The sequence below is a fragment of the Schistocerca gregaria genome, chromosome 3 (assembly GCF_023897955.1).
Source record: "Schistocerca gregaria isolate iqSchGreg1 chromosome 3, iqSchGreg1.2, whole genome shotgun sequence".
NCBI lineage: Eukaryota > Metazoa > Arthropoda > Insecta > Orthoptera > Acrididae > Schistocerca > Schistocerca gregaria.
Window position 1 is genome coordinate 841,778,774 of NC_064922.1, and position 23,126 is coordinate 841,801,899.

The 23,126-nt window shown below is 40.0% G+C and overlaps 2 protein-coding genes across 3 annotated transcripts in view; one reads left to right on the plus strand and one right to left on the minus strand.

The window, feature by feature from the left end:
- LOC126354728 (transmembrane protein 64) overlaps nucleotides 1-3,948 on the plus strand; it is a 41,609-nt gene extending 37,661 nt beyond the window's left edge. The window contains exon 3 of the mRNA XM_050004585.1: nucleotides 2,926-3,948. Within this exon, the coding sequence (XP_049860542.1) occupies nucleotides 2,926-3,024 (99 nt within the window). The 3' untranslated portion in view covers nucleotides 3,025-3,948. The remainder of the gene's footprint in view (nucleotides 1-2,925) is intronic.
- The window catches only part of LOC126354727 (alanine--glyoxylate aminotransferase 2, mitochondrial-like), a 197,789-nt gene continuing 178,312 nt past the window's right edge, over nucleotides 3,650-23,126 (minus strand). For both annotated transcript variants that reach the window (XM_050004584.1, XM_050004583.1), the window contains exons 9-10: nucleotides 3,971-4,219; nucleotides 3,650-3,860 (exon numbers count right to left, since the gene is read on the minus strand). In XM_050004584.1, coding sequence (XP_049860541.1) covers nucleotides 3,747-3,860; nucleotides 3,971-4,219 — 363 coding nt within the window. In that variant the 3' untranslated portion in view covers nucleotides 3,650-3,746. The remainder of the gene's footprint in view (nucleotides 3,861-3,970; nucleotides 4,220-23,126) is intronic.

Genomic DNA, 23,126 nt, shown 5'->3' on the forward strand with positions numbered 1-23,126 from the left:
CTTTTATCTTGGTATTGACAAAACAAGATGGCTGGAGCATGCTTGACATTCGAGCAACGAAAATGTATTGTGAAGTGGTTTTTCAAGTTTGAAGTGCAATGTCAGTGAAGGTGGGAGTGTGAGACAGAACCGCCAACCCACCTAACAATTAAATGCATCTTCGACAAGTTTGAATTGCATGGACGATTTGTGATAGTCACAAAGGAAGATCAGGAAAACAGCATACAGCTACAAGTTCTGCTTCGTCGGCTCTCGTATTGGGAACATCTGTTAATTCTCCACAGACGTCTGCTACGCAATCTGCATGTAAAGTGGGAGTTAGCAATACAAGTGTATGAAGAATTCTGAAAGCTGCAAAGTGGAAAGTTTACACTCCATGATTACTGCACGTGATTAGTGTTGATGGCTGAATTCAATTTTGCGAATAGTATCAGCAAATGGTAACTGATGACGATCAATTTGTGCTGAAGGTAGTGTGGAGTGACGAGGCACAATTTAAACTTAGTGGAACCGTGAATTGTCATAACAGTGTATACTGGACACCGGAAAATCTGCTTGTTTATGTGGATTTATGTGGATGAAGCAGTTAATCCATCAGGGGTTCATGTGTGGTGTGGACTATCGTCTAGGGGCTTAGTAGGACCTTTTCTTTGATGCTACTGTCACTGGAGATGTGTACCTGGAAATGTTACACACATTAATTTTGCCAGGTATACATGCACTTTAAGGAGCTGATGAACAGGTCTTCTTCTACCATCAGGATAGGGCACCACTACACTACCACCTAGCTGAATGAGCTTTTCTGGATGACAATTTTCTGGGGCATTGGATTGGACAAAGAGGGCCCATTGAGTTCCCTCCACATTCACCAGATCTAACACCTATGGACTTTTACTTGTGGGGAACTGTGGTAAATAATGTCTATCAACGAAAGCCCCACATGCTGGAGGAACTTCGGCAGGAGATTATAGCGACATAGACAGCGATCTCCACTGTAACATTGACTGACGTAGTTGCGGCGACCTCTTGTTATTCTATGTGTATAGCTACCAGCGGTGAACACTTTTAACTTTTAAGATAACCATGTGCTAAACTGAAGTTTGTACAACATGTGTAATCAATTATTAAATGTAAAATAAGTAATACTTTTTGTTCCTTAATGTGTGTATACATTTTTCTGGCGGACTCTGTATACACAGCAGGCTTGGTAGTTAGCGGTAAAGCATGTGCCTAGGAACTAAGAGGCCAGGGGATCGAATCTTAGACTGATTACGGATGAAAAATCTTCATTATATTGTAACCTTTGGCTCTCAACCACATGAGGAGTTGACAGAAACAATATGTGGTTCAGGTTCCATATTCTGTATCTACACACATACTTTGCAAGCCACTGTATGGTACATGACGGAGGATACCGTGTACTAGTACTCTTCATTTCCTTTCCTTTTCCACTCGCAGCTAGAGTGAAGGGAAAATAACTGTCCATATGCCTCCATACGAACCCTAATTTCTCTTATCTTATCTTTTCTTTGTGGTCTTCTGTGTCATGTAGGTTGGCAGCAGTAGATACATTCTGCAGCCAATGTCAGATGTCGATTCTTTAAATCATCTGAATAGTATTTCAGGAAAAGTATGTTGTCTCCTCTCCAGGGATTCCCATTTGAGTTCCCAAAACCAGTCACGTTAAGCTGTAGGTCCCTTTTCCCAGGTTGGATAGTTGGGGTAAGTTAGGGACACGCAAGTTGGCGAAGTGGAGTCCAAATGAAAGAGTTGCACCAGTACACTGAGCCATACAAAATTATTATTATTATTATCATCATCATCATTACCATCAGAATGTGAGTCCTACCTACTACTTGCTCTTGTCCAGTTTTTATATTTACAGTACATTAAAATTTATTCTTAGTATTTAGCACTGAGTACCACTGGTGTCAGTATGACTCCAGTTTAATTATTTGTTTGTCTCTTGAATGTGACATTTATGAAAACTGAATGATGACTGCTACATTGAACAGCTATAATTTACATTGTTATATCAGTTCATTAAGATTGTAAAAATATCCCACATAAATTACATGGGGGTCTTTGATTCCCAGTGATTGTCAGGGAAACAAAAATGTCCCAGTAGTACTAGTGTCAATATCTATTTATCTGTGTTATTTATGGTCACCTCTTTGTACTGTCCCCAATACTTTCCAACTGTGTTGTAATGTGACCTCTGTTCTTTGATTCGACACTAGTTTCATGAAATAGTGCATTATTGGCTCAATCACTATGTTCATCTTGTCAAGTCCATTACATCTTTTCCATTTTTTGTGTGTTTTTACTGCAGTCTTTCGTCGTGCGTACATATGCATGCCATGTCAAATTTTTTTCTTTAGCTCTGAAGTCTGAGAATATACTTTCAACCTGTTATTTTTTGTGTTGGTGGTTGCGGTTGTTAAGGCACATTGAGAGTTTCCAGGGAACACTCATAAGCAAATGATTGAATCACATATTAAATAAAAACCCATTGGCAGTTTTCAGCAGAATCTGCTGACTGGAAAATATGGTTACATAAATACATTGTGAATATTTGTGTAAATGTTGTTCTAATAATGAAATTTCAAAGTGTGACACAGAACGATCTCTTACTGAGAACAAAGCAATTGCATTCCCATAAGAAAGAGTGTTATTAATTTTGGCACTGTTAGTTGTCTTAGCAGTCTTGCTTTGCTATAAGCATAAATCAAGAGAACATTGTGATCAGTATGTAGTGTAATGGCTGGCTTGTAAATGAACCAATCATTTGTCTACACACACACACACACACACACACACACACACACACACACACACACACCTCTACTGAAATTTTATCTTGTGAAATATATAATTTATAATATATTTGTATGTTCTCTGCTTTATCATATTTTTTTCTTTCAGATCTCCGTTGGTGTGTGCCTCATGGCCTACGTATTGACAAAAGCTCGTCAAGAGTTAAGGAAAGCATTATACAGTACATCGTATAGTCAGGTGGCATGATTCTTGTTAGTTACCATTGACACACATGGTATATTACACCACAGAACTGAAATCAAATTTTTTAAAGACATCATCAGTATTGTTTTATATTTATTGATTTAGAACTGCTTTTTGCTTAGTTTTAATACAGAACGAATCAATCAGTTCAATCTTTCTGTTGTATAATTTTCTATTTCTTTTTTATTTATTTTGCCATTAAATGTCACACTTTGGTTATTTATATGTAAACTATGGGGATATTGAAAAAGTATAGTTTTACACTAATTATGTGTGTATATATATATTCACAACTTCTGTGTTTTCACAGAAACTTGTTATAAACTGAATGCTGTTAAATCTGTGCCTACTCATTGCACTACATGGCGATTGGTCAGACACTGATGACAGTTTTATTTTCACTTAATGTTTCAGGCAGCTTGCTGATTGAAATATTTTAAGGGCTGTGATTGTGCCAAAGATAGGTCAGATATTAATTACTCCGGGGAAAACATTTTTTTGTGTATGTTTACTTACACAAATACAAGTATTTACAAGAAGTCGCCTTATAAATCCTGTTATGTTGTCTTGTTATTGCAGCATAATTTTATGGATGTATTAGGATGTGATAAAATCAAATTGATAAACATGTGTTACATAAATATGTTTATTATAACTATAAAGAAAAATAAATTTTTTGACTTATTGGATGAGGTCAAAATGATTGTGCCATTTTTGTTTGGAGTTCAGTTTTTAGTGCTTTGTGTTTCTACATATTTTGTCAAAACTTTGTCAAGTACAGAAATTGTATAATCTACATCTTCTTTGGTGATGCACATCGGTGGTTTAATGCGGAATACCTGTGAACAATAAGATATGATTAGAACACTATTTGTGAAAGCATTTAATTACTTTGTGCCTTCAATAAATGAACATATTTATTGTTAATAGATTGTTCTTTATTCCTTACATTTCCTTGGGCACCTCCTTTCCCAATAATTATGCCGTGTTTCTTTATTTCTTCCCAAATATCTAAAAAGTCAGATGCAGCCATTGGTTTCATTTGATTTTTGTCCTTTACCATTTCAACACCAATCATTAGACCTTTTCCCCGAACATCACCAATGCAGTCAAACTTGTCCCGTAGTTCAGCGAGTTTTGTGAGCATATATGTTCCCACTATCTTGCAGTTTTCTTGTAACTTTTCTTCTTCAATAACCTTGGAAGAAAAGCATTGGTATATAAAGTGAATTTTCAAATAAGAATGATTTTAAAGTTTTATAACTCTAGCACCATATGAAGAAGTTAAGAACTAAGAATAATTTTCATTTGTTTCATGGAAATAACACACCTCTTGCATGTCATATATAGTACAATCAAAACATTATTTACTGGCAGTGAGAAACTTACTGTCTTTTTATCACCAGTATCAAAAAATACTTTTACACAATCTGAAATGTGATATATTTATGGCTACGATCTGTACATTCCTTATCCTAGATATTATAGCTTATTTGACTCCTAGAACTACCCTTGAATTGGCCTATGAACTGACTCTAAATTGTGTGGCACCGAACTAAGATAGTCCTTGTCTTTGACACGTTATTGTGCCAGATGTGTTGCAGAATTTCTCTCTGGCTGCAAGTCATTGTTTTTAAGTTCTTTCAAACCAACCCCTTTTGTTTGTTTCAGTTCATATTCAAATATGAAAATATCCAAGTTTTTGTCTCCTGCACAAGATGTTGTGTGCAGATTTCTCTTTTCCTCTGTCAAATTTTTCTAACATTGCCTTTAACCATAAAAAATAATCTGACAAAACCCTAGACATGAAATTTCCATTTTTTTCACAAACATATTTCTCTAAATGCTCAATACAAACAAGCTACTTGGCCATTTTCTAAGCTACCATTGTTTTCAAAATTGCAGACAACAAATTCTAAAACAATAGTAGTGTCACATCTCAACTGCATCACCTATAAGTTAGTTGTTTAAAATTAAAAGATTACCTTTTATAAATCTAATGTGGTAAATGAAGATTTGTTGCAGGACTGGTAATCAAATCTGGACTTATTGCATTTCATCAGCAATTGCCTTAACAATTCCATGAGATTTGGAATCGCAGTCAGTTAATGTCAACTTTTGCAAAAGTATTTCAACTGACAACCTCAATATGGCTATGTCGTTATCAGACAAAATATGGCAAGATGTGAACATCATCCAGTTGCAATCTTGAAACCTCATGGAATACTCATTTCGCCAGATAAACTTTAAGAATCACAATAGTGATTTCACATCTCGATAGTGCCAATAGTGGCTTTTGTTTCTTTTTTTAAAAAACTTCTAATGTGACCATTCAAAATAACAGCATCATCTGAGAACAGTTTCACAGAGTGTCTAATATTATCCATTACATAAAATAGTAAAGCACCCAGACAACAAGGCTGGACATCAGTATAATCTTGTACACAAACACACCATTGGCAGGTATGTAAATGATTAAAGATGCAATTTCCCCTGACTGGTTGAGCAACCATTAGAGTGCACTAGTGTTGGTGTTTAGCGTTGTTACCAGGACAGGTAGGATCTATAAGGGGAGTGATGAATGATCACTGTGGATACCACATACTCATGTGAGATAGTGTTATCAGAACCTGATGGAGTTTCGTTGTGGGTCTCCATTTGACCAGTTGGTCAAATTTTGCAACATCCAAATTTGTGGGGCATTTAGGTGTGGCAGTGGTCCACTGTTGGACTGCACGGGAATGTACGGGCAAGCATGCTTGTCATCAAGGTTTCACTCGAATACATCTTACCACCACAAGGGTGTATCACCATATTGTGCACCAAGCACATTGTTGCACCTTCACACCTGTGCATGCCATTCGAGAACAAGTAATGGATTCCCTGAAACGTTCTGAGGCATCCTACACCATTGATTGGACACTACCAGCAGTCAGACTAGGGAATTACTGTCTCGTGTGTAGGCTGCCATTATCGCCATAATACTAATGGTTGTGTCTGAAGTGTCGCTGTGACAGGGAAGCATGAATTCCTGATAAATAGGGGTCATTTTGTGTTTAGAAATGAACAGCAGCTAGGCACTGTCTCAGGTGACCAGCACTGGCAATTGTTTTGGAAAGGCACAGTGGTAAGCCACTGGATAAGACTTAAGGTCATGGCTGATAGCAGTTATGGGAAGTCTGACAGCAGTATGGTAATCCTGTCTCCTCCTATGTTACCTCTTGTATGACTCTAACTTGGTACTGTCTTTCACAGGACATTCTCATCCATACGTGGCACATGTCTCTACAAACTCTCGTGTGACATGGAAGTACTCAAGTACTCTCATGGCCGACAAGACGTCTACATTTTCCCCTGATAGAACATATGTTGGACTAACTCGGTCATCAACTCTGTGCCAGGCCAGTATCCAGGATACCGGGGACTATTTACAACAGTTGTGGGCCAACTTTCCATATGGGAAGACGCACGACGGCTTTGTAGTACCCTTCCCAATTGAGTCAGTGCATATATCCAGGCCATAGAGAGTTCAACAGCAGACTAATAAGTGGGGGCATCCTACCAAGGTCTTTGTAAATTTGACTCAATATTGTTATAACTGAAATAACATCACATGCTCTCTCAACCCATGAAGTTTCATCTTGCTTCCTCCTCCCCTTCTGGATGTTTCACATTTTTGATCAGGCAGCATATATTGTATACGGTAATTGTCCTATAACACTTCTCCCAAAGTTACTTTTTACACCTACTGATTTTGTCCCACATACTGTGATGTTTCGAATTGTGTCTGCTATCTGGCTCCAATCAGAAATGATCCAATACTCAGTGATCTCATACTTTTTTCACTAAACAACAGTGGAGATCTGCATTCAGTGCCTTACTTGAGGTGAGGATTTTGGCAGCAACCTGGGCACCGATGTCTATAGTGCTCTGGATATTATGAACAAACAGAACAACCAGAGTTTCACAAGATATCAGTTTGCTGTAATTCGTGTTGTTTAATACAGAGGATATTTTTGTTCCCCAAGTAGGTTATTATGTGCAAGCATAGAACTGTCGCACACTCCTGCAAAAAATGGATGGTAATGATATAGAAGTGTAATTATGTGCGTCTGTCCCATGGCCCTTTTTGAAAATGGGTATAACCTGTGATTTTTCTCAATCAGTAAGCTTCATTGCTCCATAAACTTCGTTGCTCCGGTGGCCTACAATAATCTGATGCTAGACGTAAAGCTGTTTCTGTCACATAATCTGTACTAACACATTCAGGTACTTCATTAGGTCCTGATAAATTCAGACTAATAAGTGATTTTAGCTGATTTTTTTTATTCTACCATCATCTGCCTCAATATCTGTCCTTTCAGCATTTGTACAGTGATTGAAGCAAGGAACTGTTTTACGGTCTTCTGAAGTGAAATTATTTTGGAAGATGCAGTTCAGTATTTTGGCTATCTGACCATCATCCTTCATTTCATTGCCGGTATGATCACTGATAATACAAACAGATTATCTTGATCCATTTACTGACTTTACAGAAGAACACAACTACTTAGGAAGTTTAGCCAACCGGTTGAATATATATTACTTTTCAATTCATTGAATGCCTCCCACTTTGCTCTTCTTTTCCTCATTTTTGCTCTGTTCAGCTTTTGTTTGTAAATGAGGCTTTGATTTCATTTGAACCTGTGATGAAGTTCCCTCTGCTTTTGCAGAAACTTTCACCGTATGGTCTATCCGGATTTTTTTCCCAGACACTAGCTTCCCACAACTCTGTGGGTAGGAACTGTCATGACAGCATGTCCTTGGTTCTCATCACCCACCTGACAATAATTTACATTAATTTCTTCGGTCACAGAATTTGTTCTGTAACAATCCCTTACTTCATTCCCTTTAGTTTTCTACATCTTTTTATTTTCTGAACTGTCTATTTTTCCCATCTCCCACTTCTACCACATACAATACAGTTAGGTTTCCATTCTTATTAAATCTTGTATGACATTTTGTCAATAATCTCTGTCTTGCTTATTATCCTATCTTCCATCTATAAGCTATGAGGTTTTCAAATCTCGTATGCTGCAGTCCCCAACAGTCAGTCTTTCCTTCTCATACTGTCCTGTAAGTCTCCCCTGACTCAGGGTTCTGGTTGACTTTTTCAAACTTTCCTTCAACCTCACCAGTCCTTCTTCTTCATGTCTCTTCTTTTCCCTTCAATCTTTCTGCCAGGAGAAGAAACAAGGAGAAGGAACCACGGGCGCCACAAACTTGCAAATTTTGTTAAACTTGTGTGTTTTCTCCTGTTGCCATTTGGTGGGTAGATTTTTTTTCCTCTGTCCAGTTACATTATATTTTAAAAATTGAAAATTGATTATTTCCATTGTTATAATAATCTCATTAGATATTTTGTGTTCTTTATGGCAATTAACATACCAGCATCATTGGCAGCTAGCCTATGCTTGCAATATACAAGAGCTGGAATTCTCATCATCATCTTCAACCGGATCTGGTGGGATGGCGTCTTTCAGTGGTTATGATGAGAGAGAACCATCATTCCGGTGCTGAAACCCGGTAAAAACCCACTTGATGTGGATAGCTATCAGCCTCACCAATGTTCTTTGTAAGCTGCTGGAATGTATGGTATGTCAACAGTTGGGCTGGGTTCTAGAGTCACATGGTCTTCTGGCTTGCATGTCAGAGTGGCTTCCGCCAGGGTCGCTCTACCACTGATAATCTTGTGTCCCTCGAGTTTGCCATCCGAACAGCCTTTCCCAGTTGCCAACACCTGGTTGCCGTTTTTTTTTTTTTTTTTTTTTTTTTTTTTTTTTTTTATTACTTACATAAAGCATATGACACGACCTGGCAACATCATATCCTAGCCACATTGTATGTGTGGGGTCTCTGGGGAATGCTCCCGATTTTTATCCAAAACTTCCTGTCACCCCATACTTTCAGTGTCCAAGTTGGTGCCTCCCATAGTTCCATCCATATCCAGGAGAATGGAGTCCCGCAGGGATCTGTATTAAGTGTCTCTCTATTTTTAGTGGCCATTAATTGTCTTAGCAGCTGCTGTCGGGCCCTCCGTCTCACCTGTATGCAGACGACTTCTGCATTTTGTGCTGCTTCTCCAGTACTGCTGTTGCTGAGCATCACGTACAGGGAGCCACCCACAAGGCACAGTCATGGGCTCTAGCCCACGGCCTCCAGTTTTCAGCTGCAAAGTCATCTGTCATGCACTTCTGTCGGTGTCGTACCATTCATCCGGACCCTGAACTTTACCTTCATGATGATCCACTCACTGTACTGGAGACATATCGATTCTTAGGACTGGTTTTTGATGCTCGATTGACTTGGTTTCCTCATCTTCGTCAGCTTAAGCAGAAGTGCTGATAGCACCTCAATGCCCTCCATTGCCTGAACACCACCAATTGGGGTACAGATTGCTCTACACTGCTGCGGCGTTACAGAGCCCTTTTTCAATCCCAAATTGACTATGGGAGTGTGGTTTATGGTTCAGTAGTGCCCTCAGTGTTGCATTTACTTGACCCTGTGCGCCAGCGACAGGACCTTTTAGGACGAGTCCTGTGACCAGCGTACTGGTGGAGGCTGGGGTCCCTCCACTGCAGATCAGAGATGCACAGCTGCTCACCAGTTATGCAGCACACATTCGTAGGTCTCCTGAGCATCTGAATTACCGTCTCCTTTTCCTGCCCGCGGCAGTCCATCTCCTGAATCGGCGACCCAGGTCGGGGCTAACGATTGCGGTTTGCGTGCGGTCCCTTATCTCCAAACTGGAGTCCTTCCCTTTACCACCTCTACTTACGGTCCATTCACGTACACCTCCGTGGTGTATGCCTCAGCTGCAGCTTCGTCTGGACCTGTCACGTGGCCCTAAGGACTCCATTAACCATGCAGCTCTCTGATGTCACTTCCTCTTAATTCTTGACATGTTCCAGGGCTCTGAAGTGGTTTACACCAATGGCTCGATGGCTGACAGTCGCGTAGGCTTTGCCTATGCCCAGTTGACAGTGGCCCATATTTTTCTGCTCTGTCCTTCTTTGGCTGCCCTGCAACTTCTCTTTGGTTGCCGGACTCGTTATCATTGATTTTAGCAGACAGCGCCTCATTGGCTGATTTGGTTTTGTTTCATCTATGAGGGTGGGTTTTATCATTCAGTCTAAGTTTTAGCACATGTCCTTTGTCCCTCTGCGTCCTCCACCCTAGTGCTTTTAGGGTGGAGGTTTTAATGTGTTGCAGGGTGGCTGGCTTTTTCTTTTTATTTTCATGAACAGCCAGCCACTGTAATCTGCTTCCTTGTTTTGCTCTCTTCTAACTGTTTCTTGCATCTCTCTGTTGTTTTCTTGTCCTCTTTTGTTCCTTTTAGTGTTCGTTGCTTTTCCTTCGTTCTTGTGGTCTTTTCTTTCTTTCCATTTTGTGTTATATGTCCCATCTCTTTTATTCTCACACTTGTGGCGTTGTTTTATTAGGAACAAGGGACTGATGACCTCGTACTTTGGTCCCTTTCCCCCTCTTTTAAACTAACCAACCAACCAAATTTGAATGCAAACAGTGCATCAAAATTTCCCATCACGAGCTGTATTTGTTGACAGGTGAGAGGAGGGGATTAGGCGAGAGCTTTGTTTGTGGACGCAATCTATGGGGTAGTTGAGCGAGAAGTTGTTATATAGATGTTGAGAGATTTGGTGGTGGAGTCAATACATCTGCCATGGATTGATAGGCTGTAGGAAACGGAGTGTTTGGAATGGAACAGGTGACAGTTGTCAAAGTGGAGCTATTGTTCATTGATTGGTTCTGTATGGAATGAGCTTTGGATCTGAGCTTCAATGAGATGGAGGTCAACTTCAAGGAAGAGGAATTCAGATTTGGAAAAGGTACTAGTGAATTTGAGTTGTACAAAGAAGTTAACCTGTTGCAGGAAACGGAGCAGTTCAGTGTCATTATGAGTCCAGACTAAAAAGATGGGGGATGGGAATGGATCTGAGATTTTCCAGAAAATGGTTGGTATCTTTTACATTGACAGGAGGCTCTGAAGTGTTGAAGGTGCAAGTAGTAGGAGCTTTGATGCATGCTAGAATGTGACAATTGGAATAGTTGTTCATATGTATTTTGAGAATGTGTGGTTGCACTGGTCAGAAGGGGTAAAGAGTTCATTGGAGGTAGATGTGAGTCCTTTTGTGTGTGTGTGTGTGTGTGTGTGTGTGTGTGTGTGTGTGTGTGTTGGTGAATTGTTTCTTTCTTAGAGTTCCAAAAGCTAGCACAGTTTTTTAATATACTTTCATATGTGTTTATCTGTGTTACTTAGTCTCGCCTCCTGAAGCTAATTGCTGGCCAATGATTCTGATTTTTTGTAAAAATTCAATCAGTTTCATAAATGAAAAACACAATATTATGTATGTTCTACAGGATTAATTTATTTGTTTAACCACATTTAGCCCTACAAGGCCATCATCTGACTATTGTCATCAGAGAAGTTACTAGGTTTGTAAACGACATTGGAGTAGATGTTACTCTTCTAGACGGAAGCTCAGACACATGCTAAATGCCATCTTTAGCAGTGAAATAGTAATAGCTGGCCACTAAAGCAAGCCACAGATATTTCTGTCTGCAGCTCGTGATCTAGTGGCTAGTGTTGCTGCCTCTTTATCACAGGCTCTGGGATTCAGTTCCCAGCCGGGTTGAGGATTTTCTTTGCCCAGGGACTTGGTGTTTGTGCTGCACTCTTCATTTTATCATCATCATCATTTGTGACAGTGTGTAGACTGGAATGAATAAAAAATTGGACTGTGTAAAAATTCGGACTTTGTACAGGTGCTGATGACCGCGCAGTTGAGTGTCCCACAAACCGATCATCATCACCACCGTCATCATCATCATCGATATTTCTATTGGGAACATCTCCAGTCCCTTCTTATGCAGTAGTGAATATTAGAGGTGGGCCAAACAGTTATTCTGGAGTAACCATTGTCACAGTTCCAGTTATTCTTTGATAACCATTACTTTTAATGGTTATCAATAACTGTCAAGTTATTTTTCACTACCGAATATTCCGATGGGGTTACAGTTAAATTGCAACATAGTTGGAATCCATCAGTTTAGTTATCGGTATAACTGCAAATAGTGTGAAATGGAAGGAATGTCACATGAATCGTGTCATAATCTTAGCTAATTAACTCCGGGTACATTTCAGTTGATGTTAGAATGATTATTAGTGTTTCATATTATATGTATGTAGGTTATCGGTCACTATTACAATTATTATCCTCACAGCTGCAACAGAAAGTATGCGGAACTTCGCCACAGCACTGTTTAAGTAAAATGTTAACAACGTGCCTTTTTAAGTATGAACTAACATGTAAACTGAATACTGTAGGTTAAATTCGAAGCTTAATTTCTTGTGCTGCTAACTTAATAGAATAAGAGTACAGCCTTGTACTACAAAATATATGTAATGTGACAGATTCGTTTACTCCTGTCCTTTACCAGATAGTCCTATTGGGAAAAGTGTAAGTACACTAATCCAAGTTTTATGTGAGAGATGGAAAACTGCTCGATTTCTTCAGCTACAGCATGTGTATAACATATGAAGAAATGCAGATAAAAAAAGCTGACAGTGTTAACATTTCTGGGACTACAACTCGATAATAAATTCAGTTGGGAAGGGCATACCACAGAATTGATGAAGTGCCTAGATAAGTCTGTATCTGTAGTGATGAATGATGTCAGAGGTAGGAGACATAAATGTAAAAAAAGCTTACATACTTTCATTCTATTATTTCATAAGGGATCATATTGTGGAGTAACTCATCAGAGCAAAAAGTTTTTAGCATGTAAAAATGTGTAATAAAAATCGTTTGTGGTATAAACTGAAGATCATCATGTAGGAACCTGTTTGAGGAACTTCATATTCTAACCACTGCTTCCTAGTATATTCATTCCTTAATGAAATTTGTTGCTAGTATTTCCAACCAATAGCTCAGTACATATCAATACTAGAGCTAGAAACGGAAATCTACATAAAGACCAAAAATCACTTACCTCGGTCCAAAAAGGGGTCCAATATTCAGGAACACGCATTTTAAATAAACTGCCAGCAAGTCAGCAACCATTGTAAACTTGGTTTCAGATAAAGCACGGTTTACAGAGAGTTTGAAAGACTTTTTGATACAGAAGTGTCTGATTCCACCCGTCTGCTTTGACCCATCATCAATATGGCTGAAATGGCTATTCTAAGTGTCTCCTATGACGTCACTACATACACACGGCAACAAAGCCGTAGATACATATACATAAGACAATAACATCTCCCTCCAAAAAATGCAATCAAGCTAACAGAATAACTATGGGAAGTTTGGGGTTTTAGGGTGAGGACAAGGTAAATATAATAGTAAAAAAAAACACACCATGATCCCAAAACACAAAATGATGAACAAAAAGAAAAAAATTACAACATTCCACTACAGCAACAAAATCTGCAGGAATCGGACACTTCCCTTGAACTATATAGCTCAACCTTAGGTGACGATACCAAAACATCAATACCTACAATTAAAACTATGATAATTGGAATCAGACATTTCCCTTGACCTATATAGTTCAACCACATATGACAATACCAAAGCACCAACACCAACTACGAAAATGGGAATCGGTCATTTCCGCAACCAACTCATAAACACTGTGCCGTAATGTCATTCACACACCACAACACCTTTACATCAAAGCAGACGGGTGTAATCGGACACTTCCATTGACCCCTCCTCCTACTCTATAGATGGATATCTTAACAGCTTAAATAAAAATTCTGCTATAATTCAGTTCTGACAGCATTTGGTCAAAACAGTCAAGATCAGGTATTTTGTGTATGATAAATTTATTGAAAGTGCATAACTATGTTTTATTCTGACAGTGTATCAATTCTCTAAATATATTCACATATTTTGACAATCTCCTGACAAATAATGAGGATGATTATTATTATATTCAAATGTTTTATGTTATATATTCTGACATGTTATTTGTCATTTACGATGACTAGCGGCTATTTCCAAATCAGTACGAAAATATTCGTCTGCTCCAGTAACTATCCTCTCTGGAAATATCACCAAGTCAGGAACACAGACACACCATTATTCTGTTACCAACTTCCAGGTTACCTGTGGTGGTAGCCCAATAACTACCAGAGAACGACCGAGCGAGGTGGCGCAGTGGTTAGCACACTGGACTCGCATTTGGAAGGATGATGGTTCAATCCCGTCTCCGGCCATCCTGATTTAGGTTTTCCGTGATTTCCCTAAATCGCTTCAGGCAAATGCCGGGATGGTTCCTTTGAAAGGACACGGCCGATTTCCTTCCCTATCCTTCCCTCACCCGAGCTTGTGCTCCGTCTCTAATGACACCGTTGTCGACGGGACGTTAAACACTAATCTCCTCCTCCTCCACCAGAGAAGGAGAACTGTGAGCCAATAACGATACCTGCCAGAGAAAAATACAGATCTCTGACAGTTATTTCCATAGTCACTCAAATTCCTCATGGCAGCTCTCTTTGTGCTATCTGTCCAAGCTAAATTGACTTATAAGGCGGTGTCTCAAGGGAACAACCATACTTGTTAATGCCTGTACTGCAGTTCCTATCAGCCACCACTCTGACATTAACTTTATTTAATTGTTTGTGCTAAAAGTAATGAAGGCGCATGATATAGTACACAGTTCTTATCAACAGATGGCACACAGTCTCACAGTTATTCCCATAACTTTATTAAATTGTCTGTGCTAAAAGTAACAAAGGCGCATGAAATAGTACACAGCTCTTATCAAAAGATGGCATGCAGTCTCTCAGTTATTCCCATGACCTATAGAATGCCTTCCAAATGGTCTATCCCTCTCTTTCGTAGCCAGATCTCTGATGAGTTGAGCGAAAGCGTAGTACGATATTCGAGCAGTTATCACAGTAACCGTTACTTCTCAGTAACCAGTCATTTCTTTCAGTTACATTATTTTTTGCCACCTCTAGTGAATATATAATCTTCTGACTGGTACCTGCAGTTCCTGGAAGTGGCAATCTGGCTTCTCAGCAGATACACAGACATGGGGATTTCCGCAATGGGCCTCATTTAGGCAGTCCGTGAGTTTTCAGCAAGCCAGTGGCTGAATTGCTGCTCTGGCAGACTGTGTAGGCTTCTTGAAAGAAGCATAAAAGGGGGTATAGGAGATGAGTTGTATACACTGACACTATAGTAAGCACCAATAAATTGTTGCTTGTAGTTTGTTCATTGTTTCAGGCTGTTGTCCTTAACTCTATTATGTCCATTATTATACAGTTATTATGAATTACTGTACATAACAAAGGTTCAAGAATGCCCTTTCACTAGTATACTGAATATTCATATCAGAGGAATGCCAAGAGATTCTGAACCAGATCTGTATGTCTGGAATGTTGCCTTTCAGCAATCTTTTTTTTTTTTTTTTTTACAAACTTCCCAAAACTGACGCAATTTTCTTCCTAGCATTGTACATACTTTTTCTCGATAATATAAACTACTTTCAAAGTGTTAAACATCTTATTATCAAATAATGTCTCAAAAATGCCATAATGTATGATGCACTTTTGGGGCGAGACGTACTTGTGCCTCCTGAAATCTGTTGACCATGGTCTCTGGACTGTCAAGCAAGCAACACAGTCGTGGCTAAAAATCTGCCAATTTGCCCCCACACATAAATGGACCCAGTCTGTGGGCAGCTTGGAAAGACTAGATCTGAGAGGCATGGCCTGAGAATCAGTGGGAAATCACAGGTCCCAGATGAGTGGGCTAGGCTCGTGAGAGATACCCATGGAACTGGGCAGAGTATTAGGCTCATCATGGAAATCTGCTCATGTGTGGACAGCTAATGCAACTAAAAAGGTAACTCATTGGATAGTAAATAAATATAAAGGAAACAAACCAGGAAAAGCATTAACACAAAACTTAAAAGCAAATCCTGTATAACAATTTAAGTTAATGAGCCAAATATTTTTTTTTTTTATTTTGCAAGAGTACTAAAGAATTACTTGAAAAGGTATTGTTGTTGTTGTGGTCTTCAGCCCTAAGACTGGTTTGATGCAGCTCTCCATGCTACTCTATCCTGTGCAAGCTTCTTCATCTCCCAGTACCTACTGCAACCTACATCCTTCTGAATCTGCTTGGTGTATTCATCTCTTAGTCTCCCTCTACGATTTTTACCCTCCAATACTAAATTGGTGATCCCTTCATGTCTCAGAACATGTCCTACCAACCGATCCCTTCTTCTGGTCAAGTTGTGCCACAAACTCCTCTTCTCCCCAATTCTATTCAATACCTCCTCATTAGTTATGTGATCTACCCATCTAATCTTCAGAATTCTTCTTTAGCACCACATTTCGAAAGCTTCTGTTCTCTTCTTGACCAAACTATTTATCGTCCATGTTTCACTTCCATACATGGCTACACTCCATACAAATATTTTCAGAAACGACTTCCTGGCACTTAAATCTATACTCGATGTTAACAAATTTCTCTTCTTCAGAAACACTTTCCTTGCCATTGCCAGTCAACATTTTATATCCTCTCTACTTCGACCATCATCAGTTATTTTGCTCTCCAAATAGCAAAACTCCGTTACTACTTTAAGTGTCTCATTTCCAAATCTAATTCCATCAGCATCACCCGACTTAATTCGACTACATTCCATTATCCTCGTTTTGCTTTTGTTGATGTTCATCTTATATCCTCCTTTCAAGACACTGTCCATTCCATTCAACTGCTCTTCCAAGTCCTTTGCTGTCTCTGACAGAATTACTATGTCATCGGCGAACCTCAAAGTTTTTATTTCTTCTCCATGGATTTTAATACCTGCTCCGAATTTTTCTTTTGTTTCCTTTACTGCTTGCTCAATATACAGATTGAATAACATTGGGGAGAGGCTACAACCCTGTCTCACTCCCTTCTCAACCACTGCTTCCCTTTCATGCCCCTCGACTCTTATAACTGTCATCTGGTTTCTGTGCAAATTGTAAAAAGCCTTTTGCTCCCTGTATTTTACCCCTGCCACCTTTAGAATTTGAAAGAGAGTATTCCAGTCAACATTGTCAAAAGTTTTCTCTAAGTCTACAAACGCTAGAAACGTAGGTATTATATATATGTAAAATGATACATAAACAGAGAGAGCAATAGAACTGACGATCGTAACAATAGAATATATTTAGTAAATGGCCAATCATAATAAATAAATACAGGAAAATGGAGGAACAGACAGTGTGGGAAGCATTTGGAAATCAGTGAGAATTAAGAAGTTTAAATGAAGGGAAGTATTAAGCTGCATTTGGTCATTTAATTTTAAATCAGGACTGTTGTTGATTTCCCAGGCTTCTAACACGTTGAGTCTTTGGCTTTTGTTGGCTGAGTGGAGGACATGGGACTGTGACATAGTCGAGACCGTCACTCAGTACGTGCTCAGCAAATGTGGAGCCATTGTGCTGCAACCTCCACCTGCATTCGTGTTCAGCCAACCCAGCTGCTTTAAGTCTGCCTGACTGACCAACGCAAAACTTATCATAATTGGGCAAGTAATTTTTTATTCTCCACTGATCACCAGTAATTAGGTCTTATGTTTGCTTATGAAAATACACTGTGCTGTGGTGTCCTCACATAGCAGAAAATCCTATCGTTATAGCAAAAACAAACATGATTCATGGGACATAGTATGTTAAAGAGCAACACATAAATACAGATTGTGCGTAGTACAGAACACATTGAGTGGACAACAGTAATACAGTGTAAAGAATAGGCCGAGCACTCATTTGCGATCACTTAAATAATGTTGTTTCTATGGCGGCTCATCAGAGAGTGCGAGGGGGCCAACCCAGGTGGCCTCTCTAAGTGGGCCTGTGAACTGTATGAACATGCACACACTGAAATTGCATCACTCCTCTCCACTAGGGGGTGGGAAACCCACATCTATACATACATACATACATACATCAAAAACAGTAGGTACCAAAATTTTCAAGGTACAGAAAAAAAAAACACTGGTACCAAAAAAGCACTCGCACTGAAAAGCACTGGTACTGAAAGGCCCTGGCACTGTGTAAAAAAAAGCACTGATCTCACAAGTAGCTGAGATTACGAGTCACATAAAACACCATTGACTGTGCTGACAACCATTTCATCACCCAATGACGGCTACTTCTGCAGCATGTGGTGGACAGGCTCTGGCGAGCCGTTGCGGAAATGATGAGGGGACAGGTTGGTGCGCCATCCCCCCACTTGTGAGAGGCCACAGGGCAGGACCAGGAATGGCGTCTCAATAGTGACGCCCTCGTCACAGTCAGTGCCAGAGGCGTCAGCAGGGGCATTGGAAACGAGGACCCAGCAATACATTCGGTCTCACCATTAGACTGAGGATGAAATAGGGGAGCTGTGAGATGGCAAGCACCACTAGTCTGACAAAAAGATGTAAACTCTCGAGAAACAAACTGGAGGCCATTATCGGTAACCAAGATATACGGAAGGTCCTCAATGGTAAAAATCCTAGACTGATGAAATAGTGGCCACCATGGACATGGACATGGACAGACAACATGCCACATATGCCACATAGGGAAACTTGGAATAGGCATCCACTACAATGAGGCAATACTGATTTAGGAAGGGCTCTGTAAAATTGACATGTAGATGCTCCCATGGGCACTGCAGCATCGGCCATGGACAAAAGACACCCATGGGGTCCTGTTACTTAATACAGTCAGTGCAATGGGTGATCACAACCAAGGCAGCAAGGTCCTCTCTCTCTCTCTCTCTCTCTCTCTCTCTCTCTCTCTCTCACACACACACACACACACACACACACACACACATATTCAAGCACAGAAAGGCAGTGCTGGAGGCAGTGCTGGAGGGAGAAGTAACTATGCAGGGGATCCGAGGCACAGCCTGGTGTTTTTCCAGCCAATGTGCTGCTCAAAAGAAAGAACCCAGCCAAGTACAGAATCCACAGCAATGGCCAATGTTATCATGGCATTAGTCATGAGGACACCATTGATCACATTCAAGTTCTCAGTATCTAAATAGAAACAAAGAAACTTATACTGATCAAACACCAGATCCGGCCCAATTGGGAGGCATGATAAGGCATCAGCATTGGCATGTTGCGCTGTTAGTGAGTAATTTATCTGTTAATGATAATGGGAGAGAAAGAGTGCCCATCACTACAAATGATGCACTGCCTTGTCCAACATAGAAGCCAAAGGGTTAAAAAGAGCAACAAATGACTTATGATCCATAATTAAATGGAAATCAGAAACATACAAGAAGATGTGAAATTTATTGAAAGTGAACACGATTGCTAAAGCCTCCTTTTCAATCCGAGAATACTGCTGCTGAGCTAGTTTAAGTCTTAGAAGTGTATGCAATGGCTCATTCAGACCCATCCACATACTTGTGTGCCAACACCATGCCAAAACCATGCTGAAAGGCATCTGTAGCCAACACAACAAACTTATCCAGCTGAAAAGTGGCCAGACACAGGGCAGATTGATGCTTAGATTTAAGCAAAGCATACACTCCATCACAAGCTGGGAACTAGAAAAAAACATTTTTATACAAAAAAGTGCCTGCACTGGCTGAACAACAGTGGATGCATCCGGTAAAAACTTACGGTAGTATGCAACTTTACCGAGAAATGCCTGCAGTTTCTTAACAAAAGTTGGCTCAGCAAAGCTGCAATTGTATCAACACAGTGACGCAATGGCTTGACCCCTGTGTGAGAAACCTCAAAACCATGGCACTCAACTGATAAGTGAAAAAACTGAGATTTAGCAAGATTGCACTTGAGACCTGCAGATTCCAAAACAGAAAACAACGATCTGAGATTGCTATGGTGGTCTTCAGTGGAAGAACCTGAAACAACAATATCACCGAGGTAATTGATACAGTTGGGTACAGAAGCTGTCAGCTGTTCTAAAAAATGCTGAAATATTGCGGGCACACTAGCAATGACAATAGGCAAGCATTGATGTCGATATAGGCCAAAAGATGTATTGACAATGAAAAGGCGCCTAGTGGCCTTATCCAAGGGGAGCTGGAGGTATGCTTCCAATAAATGAATCTTGGAAAAGTAGTGGCCGACTGCCAATTTTTAGAGCAACTCGTCATGGAGGGGCAAAGGGTGTGTGTCTACCACGAATTGTTTATTAATAGTGACAGTGAAATCACTGCAGACTCAAAGCTTACCCATCAGCTTCTTAAGAATGGCCAGTGATGTAGCCCATTTTGTGAAAGAACTAGGCCAAATGACACTGAGTGATGTCGAACAGTCTAATTCGGCCTTGAAAGAGCCGTGCAATGCAACAGACACCTGTTGTGCAAAAAAAAAAAAAAAAAAAACCATGGGCAAGTGGGCTGTTTCATGGTAATGTGGGCCTGAAACCTGATAGCACAACCTTGCCGAGGAGCAAACAGAGATGAAAACTCAGTGCCGTGGGACTCCAGCTGCTGATGCAGAACTTGACACTAAATTTACCTCATCGACAATGGAGATATCAAAAGCTTTAAACACTTCTAACATGAACAGGTCTGTGGTGTGCAAAAGGCCCACAACAAGGGAGATGAAGGGCCAACAACAGATTTGTAAGAGACAGGAGTGGAGAACTGAGCATTAAACACTTCTAACATGAACAGGTCTGTGGTGTGCGAAAGGCCCACAACAAGGGAGGTAAAGGGCCAACAACAGATTTGTAAGAGACAGGGGTGGAGAACTGGCTTACTCTAAGAACCCATTTCCATGAAACCTATGTGAGGGGAGGGGAGCCCAAGTCCATGTACATTTGTGCATTTACTAAAGTCACTGCAGCTCCTATGTCCACTTGTATTTTTTGCAGTTTAATAAAACACACACAAGTCAATAAACAAATTGTTCAGGGAAACAGTCATTGTAGACGTACAGTTTATGTCCATCAGTACTACTGTGTCTCACATTTGAAGAGGAGTTACCACCAATGCAATGTGGCCTTTCTTTTGACACCAGTTGCAAACTGTTCAACACTTGGGGCATGCAGCATGCTTGTGTTGGACAAAGCAGTACGAGAAAGACGGATGGCAGGCATGTGGCCACTGCTATGATGTGGCTTCTTGTTACTGTGGCCATAGCTGTTGCTGCCCCATGGGATGTAGTGTTGCAACAGCTTCCCCGTCACCCTGAACATTTGCCGTGTACCTAACAGGGGTTGACTGAGAAACTTCCAATATCTGCCCCCTTTTTCTGCAGCAATCTGATTGCCTGTGGCCCATGACACTTTAAACGACTGTGCTATATGGAACCCATCCATAGGCATCAGATTCTTACACTGAAGTGCTTTTTTGCAGACTTCCCTAAGTGGGGCCAGATGAATAATATCACTCACCATATGATCAGCGTAGGTTTCATGATGGATACTATGGAAAAGTTTACAATGGCTCATCCACGTGACTCTGTGACCCAGACTTTGTAAGATTGGTTTGGACATTTCTGACAACAGTAAAATTCTACACACATCACAGTGACATGAGTTCTGTCATACCAAAAGGTTACGAGAAGCTTGCACATTTGGTCAAATGATAAGCTGGTTGGTTATTGCATGGGCACAAGCTGACTCAATAACTGATAAATGCATGGTGAAAGCCAGGAAAGAAAGAAAGCCCTACATGGGTTTGCATCACCTGCACAATAAATCTGGAACTGCTGGTGTAACTGTATCTCACAGGAGTATCAATCTTAAGCCATTTCATGATATGCTGGAGAGGGGGATGGTTGCACCAACAGGAGTGTAACCTGCCACAAATACACAGACACCACTTGATTGAGAGTGGTGGTGAAAGCCTGCTGTTGTTCCACCAAAGTTTGCTGCTGGGCAGTGAGACGTTGGAGTATTTCTTCCATCGAGAAGTTTGTCGGGTGACCTAGCACTAACATTAATATGCGGAGAAAACGTAACTCTCACTCATTGCTAAGTTTGTTATAGGAAGAACAAACATGATTTATGGAACATACTAGTTTACAGAACAACATGAAAGATAAAAGTTGCATGTAGCACTGAACACACTGACTGGGCAAAAGTAATACAGCATAAAGAAAAGGCTGAGCACGCGTTTGCGATCACTTAAATAATGTTGTTTCTTTGGCAGCTAACCAGAAAGCACCAGGGGCTTATCCAGGTCCTGTGAACTGTATGTATGCACACTCTCTGAAATCGTGTGAGTCATGAGTGAAGGTACATCACCTATAGTTGCAGGATTTGAGTGTTTTTGCTACACTGTGTCATATCTTCTGCAGACAGTGGAAGAAGGAGCAGAGGGAGCATAGAGGAGGAGTGTAATTTTCAGGTTTTGTTTTGTATTCAAGATGTAGTCAATCAGGACAGGACTGTAGCCATTCGTTGAGGCAATAAATTTTATTATATCTAACTCTGATCTGAAATCTTCTTTAGACATGGGAATAGATGTCAAAGTGAGTAAAGCTGAATGTTTGTGTGTTACTGTATATTGTAAGTCTGTAGCTGTAGTTTTATTATAAATTTTGAAACTATGAGTTGGTTACTGATGTCAGTGGATAGGTCTAGGAAGTTCGTTGATTTGTAGCCAATCCCCATTGAAAAGTGAATATTTTTATCTTGACTGGTTAAGTTATGAAAAATGTGTTGAGCTGTATTGTGCCTGTCCACATACACAAGACATCTAGCTTCTTTATCAGAAAAATATTGTTTAAAATTGTCCATGAATATTTCAGCCAAAAGTGGACTAACAAGGAGAGATCCCAAGAGGTGGGACATAATTTTTGAAACCATCTACACGGTGATGGAGGTTAGAGTTCCAGGTATTTCACCCTGCAGCAACTCATACTGCTGTGCTCTTATTTGCAAGTAATTGATGAAATAACTTTTCCTAATTTTGTGTGATGTTCTAGACCCTTAAAATAGAAAGTCCTCCTCATGGAGATGTTGCAATGTAGTGGTTATCATATGAGCATGACATGCAGAAGATTGTGGGTTCAAATCTGATCAGGTACTTCAAAAAAATTTATTTTTAAATCTTTATTAAAATTAC